General features: G+C 33.5%; 1 protein-coding gene across 2 annotated transcripts in view; it reads left to right on the top strand.

Annotated features, from left to right (window-relative positions):
* Window positions 1-1,876: 1,876 nt before the first annotated feature.
* LOC128208011 (ataxin-3-like) overlaps window positions 1,877-6,000 on the top strand; it is a 28,161-nt gene continuing 24,037 nt past the window's right edge. For both annotated transcript variants that reach the window (XM_052911287.1, XM_052911285.1), the window contains exon 1: window positions 1,877-1,925. In XM_052911287.1, coding sequence (XP_052767247.1) covers window positions 1,902-1,925 — 24 coding nt within the window. In that variant the 5' untranslated portion in view covers window positions 1,877-1,901. The remainder of the gene's footprint in view (window positions 1,926-6,000) is intronic.

Genomic DNA, 6,000 nt, shown 5'->3' with positions numbered 1-6,000 from the left:
GGAGATAAAGTAATTGGACCTATAACTTCAATTATAAACAGCAGCATTTCAAATAGGAATATTTCCAGACCACCTCAAAGAGGCGTGTAACAGTCTAATAACCAAAGTGTCTGACGTAAACGATCTCAACAACTATCGGCCAATCTCAATTCTTCCTACATTTTCTAGTGTTTGAAAAACACATTTCAAATCAATTGAGAAACTATCTTGATAAATATCACATATTACATTATTTCCATTTCGATATTCGTCAGAATCACTCATGTCAAACAACTCTTATACGATTAGTTGATTCTTGGTTGAAAGATGTTGATTCTGGTAAGGTTGTTGGAACTGTTTCTCTAGATCTTAGTAAAGCTTCCGAATTGGTGGATCACAATATCCTCTACATTAATTGCGACTTTATCATTTCTCTGATTCCAGCTTTAAGCTTATAACTTAATACTTACTAATGTGTCGACAATGCGTAAAAGTAGGAGCTATACTATCTACATTTCAATTTGTTAAAAGTGGTGTTCCACAAGGCTGTATGCTATGACCTCGTCTCTTTTTGATCTACATCAATGATATGTACCTTTCACTCAATAAGTCCTGTATTGATCTCTTTGCGGATGATTCCACTTTGCACACATCTGGTTATAGAATGACAGATCTTCAAAAAACCTTGCAGAACGATTTGGATTCAGTAGCTTCTTGGTGCATTAACAATAACATGTTAATTTATTCAGGAAAATCAAAATGCATTTTGATTAACATAAGTTACACATCAAAACCCATCTCCCGGACATTGCTATTAAATAATACGACTATTGAACAAATTACAGGCCATACATTTCTTGGAGTTATTATTGTTAACCAAATGAATTAAAAAGAGCAAGGTTTCAATATTTGTAGGAAACTGACTTCTAAAATAGCACTATCAAAACGATTTAATTACCTCTTGAGCTATGACATGCAAAAACTATTTTACAATGCGTATATGTTGTCCACAATGGACTATTGTTGTTCTATATGGAGTAGATATATAATTCCACACACATTTAAAATATCTATTATTCAGAATAAAGCTGCAAAAATATTTTTACGAAAACCTGTTAAAACGTCATATAGTCTATTGTTCAAGGAATTAGGCTGTTAATCGTTTACAAGTAGATTTAAATTTAATGTTGGACTTATTATCTACACGTTTTTGCATGGTCTCAGGCCTGCATGAATACTTAAGTGAAGTAATTTCATTTACCAATAACAAAAACTACTCATTGCGGTCTGCCACTCATAATGATTTAAGTTCCCTTTGCTACAGAACTAAATATGGTAATAAGTCATTTCTAATTGTACTAAATCTGTATTGAATTCTATAGCTCTTTTTGTTCGAGGATCATGCATCTTTATTTGCATTAAAATCACAATTCAGATATACCTTATGACTGGCAAAACAATGACTTTAGTGAATGATTGTCTGTTTAAAATGTTTGTTTAAATACGATTTATTTTTGACTTGCATAATTTTGAACATTGTATATGTTGTGTTTGAATGTCGTCTTACATGTACATACTTAGATGTTAGTAGAATCCATTGAAGACCACATCGTGTAAACAAGATACTTATGAAACTTAGTATGTTCTCTTCATGAAATAAAGTTATTATTATTATTATTATTATTATTATTATTATTATTATTATTATTATTATTATTATTATTTTTATTATTTATTGTAATTATTATTATTTTTATTATTATTATTATTATTATTATTATTATTATTATTATTATTATTATTATTATTATTATTATTATTATACAGGATAACGATGATACCGGTACCGGATACCGTTTTTTGCATCACCCACAGAAACTGTTGTCTGCATCCGCAATGTCAAGCGCCTGTTAACCAAGATCATGGAAGCTATTTTTCACGAAAAAGTTAGTTTTCAATTCATTTATCACAATATTCACCAGAGCGTGAGCCTGGGTTTAATATCTTTTAAATGATTTCCCCAGTTTTCTGTTCTGTCCGATACATGGAATGCCTAAATAACTGAAATATATGAAGAGCTCTTTTCGGGGAGGGCCATTTTCTAATGTTGTCATAACTTGTGGCCCAAACCAATTGAATTGTATAATAATATTGTTTGACGAGAATATGTTTATCACGTGTGTTTATTGTATACAATAAAATATGATTAAACTAAGCTCTTCAGGCTTCAAATAACATCAGGGTTCCCTCTGGGTTCTGAAAAGTTGTCGCCACTTTTTTGCCTTGGGTTAAAGGGGCCGCGATAGGCCCCCTTACTTGTCGTAGCAGCGTCCTTGTGGGATTCAGAGGGGGCAAAGCTTTCCAGAAGCTCCTGCCGTCTAAGCATTTTAAGAGCCGTCGATTGCGTTTAAACATCTATAGTGTTTTAGCTAAAGGGGAATGAAAGGGCGGCCCGGCCTGCCCTTTTTTGACCCCGCCCCGTTGCCCCTTTTTTCCCGCCCCCTGTCATATTTTTCCCGCCCCCTTGCGCCCTTCTGGCCATTCAGATCGTTGTTTATCACAAAGTTACGCCCTAAAAGTATTTCATTAGTCAATGTCGCCGTTTCCTAATCTGTCACAGATCAGTGCGTGCTAAGGCACATGACCGTCATCACCGCGGGTCTGATTAATGGTTATTCACGCTTATAATCAGGGTGCTAATTGCTGTCCATTATGACACATTATTCCTTGTCTGAGACATAGAAGTTGCACCTCTAAATGTCGATCTTTGATGCCGATGTTGTTGCAATTCAATTAATTTAGCCACTTATAATCGTTAATCTCCTAATCACATAATTGGGTCATCTATCATCCAATTATCGAAACGTCCCATGTTAACCAATCAGAGAAGACACTGGTCAAATGATAAAAAGTTTGTTAAATTGCGATAGAAAAAGCGAAGAAATGATGAAAAATGTTGTCAAGCATTAGAAACAATTGATACTTGCAGTGTAAAAACAAGGCACACTTTTAAGAACATTGTTTCGTTTGAAGCAGACGGTTATTGAAAAACAGACGGTGGCGCTAAGACTTGACTTCATGACCAATATTTGATACTTTTTATGTTGAATGTTCATAATGAAAATTTGTTTTGTAATCTCAAAACTTTCTTATTTGCTTTATGTAGCGTTTACTTACAGTATTTTCCTCATTTGTACGATGTTTAAAAGTAGAAGATTCGGCGAGTCATCGCCATTTTGTCATAACATTTTTCGGAGTTTATTTCTCGATTTTTAAGTTCTATTATTAACTATTAGTGAGTTTTTCATGAAGAATAGAGATTTTAAATGTCATTTTGTTCTAAAATGTCAGCATATTGAAATTTAATTAACCAAAGACAAGTAAACAACAGCAAAGCTGAATGTGACATTCGTACCCTATCCTGATCGTACCAAAACCAGATTCGCCCCCTGCACTTAAATGTTTTTAACAGCTCATATATAAGGCCATTCTGATTGTTTCAAATGGTATTTTTTTTAAATGTCTTTGTTCTTATTTTTGACAATTTTTGGAGGTAAATTATATGTTGCAAAAAGGAGACTATAGACAAGTACACTTTTGATAGGCCAAAAAAGAACACTTTTTTAACATTCCATCTAGTAAAAGCAATCAGAGTAAATGTGAATTTAATTAGTTTTGTGGCATGGCACAATATTTATCTCAGGTTTAAGGATAAGTATCTCTTCTCCTTAAAGTCTCCCCACTTCTCCCTAATTTGACTGGTGGGAGAAGTGACATCTCCCCAAAAAATCAGCCTTGTGACTTGTGAGAGCCCTGGTGACAACAACCCGAGATGGTAAAGAAAGTGTCTGAAGAGAAAATGAACAAGAAAGAAGAATTAAGAGTATTCTGTAGGGATATTACTGCAATGTGTGCATGAACATGCATGTACTTTGATAAGGTACATGGTTGTTTTACAACAATTTAAAGCTAATATTGTGCGCATTGTTTTCCCATTTAAGAAAGCACCATGCCCCTATTTTGGACCACCCTGCCCTTTTTTTGGCCCACCCTGCCCTTTTTAATTCCTGGCTAAAACACTACATATATACATACTGGTGTCAGACAGACAAAAAGTAGGAATATTTTTTTTTTTTTTATATGAATGACATGTTTAAAGAGCACATTAACATGCAATAGCATAATATTTTACTGTAGAAGAAGCACGTGTTATTAGCACTTTGTCATTCAATAAAATATCATTTTTTTTATTAACAAAATATAAGGTTACATATTTAAAAACAATAATCAAGATATTGCCCCAAAAAAATGAGAAATACATAAATATGTTGAATTCAGTTTAATACCTGCATACAATAGTGTCATAAAATTAAACAATACATTTATGAAATTATGAGATAATCTTAAAATAAATGGAAACTCAAACAAATATACATTGTCAAACCTTAGTCCACCTAAATGGCCATCAACGAGTCTTTTGACAATTTTTTTAATTATGGCAGTTTCATGACGTCCACCATCCCAGCAAAAAGTAGTGAACAGTTCTCCTTGCGCAGAGAATCATCGCAGCCACAATTTTGAAATTATCTTCGTCAGGGCTTCTTAAAACCGGCAATTTGCCGGTCTGGACCGGTTTTGACCAAGCCAGACCGATTTCAGTTTCAAAAAGTGTAAAAAAAATCGGTCCGAAATGTTCTCATTTTTGTTTATGATTTTGGTCCAAAATGACGGTCAGTAAAAGTTGTAAAAACTGTAGTACACAAACAAATATGGGTCATTCATACATTCAAAACTACCTAAAATTTATTAACTAAGGTTAATCATGCAACAACAAAGCTGTTGAGCTAAAAATCAACAAAATTACAAACACAGCGTTCCTTGGAGGGGTTAACTCTGCAAAACTCTGCGGACACTTGCCTTGTTATCTGTTGAAATCTTAAAAACGTTATAAGCTATTTTTAACCACCAATAATAAATATCATAGTTGATACGCTATATTGTATTAAACACGCACATGACATCAAGGTCATGGTTAAGAAATCGTGTAAAATGTTGGCTGTTCTACGATGAAATATAAACATAGGCAATATATCAATAATTCAATGTTTGTTATTAACAAGTCAAGACAATATTCATTTGGCTTTTACACACAGATATATAGAAATAAATTGCTGGTTAGAACTTTATACATTATAAGGATAAAAACGAATCCGAATAGCTTCTGAACAAGAAATAATAATTTCTTGTTGCTCTCATCAGATAGGGGTCTAAAATTGGACGACTTCTGTATCTACCATTCATATTAAATTTACCATGGTAAATTAGCAATGCAGAGAAACCTGGAGGGCTTTCAAGGAGGGAAACAGTTTTACCCTGGTGGAAACCCGCGATCATTGACTTTATCTCTGGGAGTGAGCGAGCAAAGTTAGTTAGTTAAGTGTACTGTAGCGACAATTCAATTGTTGCTGTCACTAATTGAATAAGAGGCCTCTATTCAATTAATGAGGCAACAAATGATTTGTAAATATATGTAGCTCCAATTCTATCAAAACCATACTTATCCACGGAGATTATTGACATGAGATTGAGATAGCTCTTATTCTATTAATGAGCTTTTTAATTCAATTAGTTTTTAGAAACTTCCTCTGAAACTGGGAAATAACGGTGTTGTTTTCACATCCCCGGACTTCTGATGCATATAGTAGAATTGGACAAACCATTCTATCAAAAAACTGGTCCTATAGCACATATTTTGGTAAGAAGAGAAAACATAGCTTTTCTGGCTTGACAAAAAAGATGAGATTTTGCTTTTGCAAATTTCTCATCGTAGTTAAACAAAATCTTAAGGTAGCTAAAATTATCAACAACCTCAACATCATTCCCTTAATAATAAAAGAAGGCTTATTCCTCAACTTGCCTCTAGAAAACACAGCTAATTTAGTTTTCGTAACATTCACTTTTTACTGCCATAAAGCACAGTAATCACTCGTGGCATTAAAAGTCAGCTGCAGATCCTTTTCA

The sequence above is a fragment of the Mya arenaria genome, chromosome 11 (assembly GCF_026914265.1).
Source record: "Mya arenaria isolate MELC-2E11 chromosome 11, ASM2691426v1".
Taxonomy (NCBI): Eukaryota; Metazoa; Mollusca; class Bivalvia; order Myida; family Myidae; genus Mya; species Mya arenaria.
The sequence above is the reverse complement of the archived record's forward strand: the minus strand, read 5'-3'. Positions and strand labels throughout refer to the sequence as shown.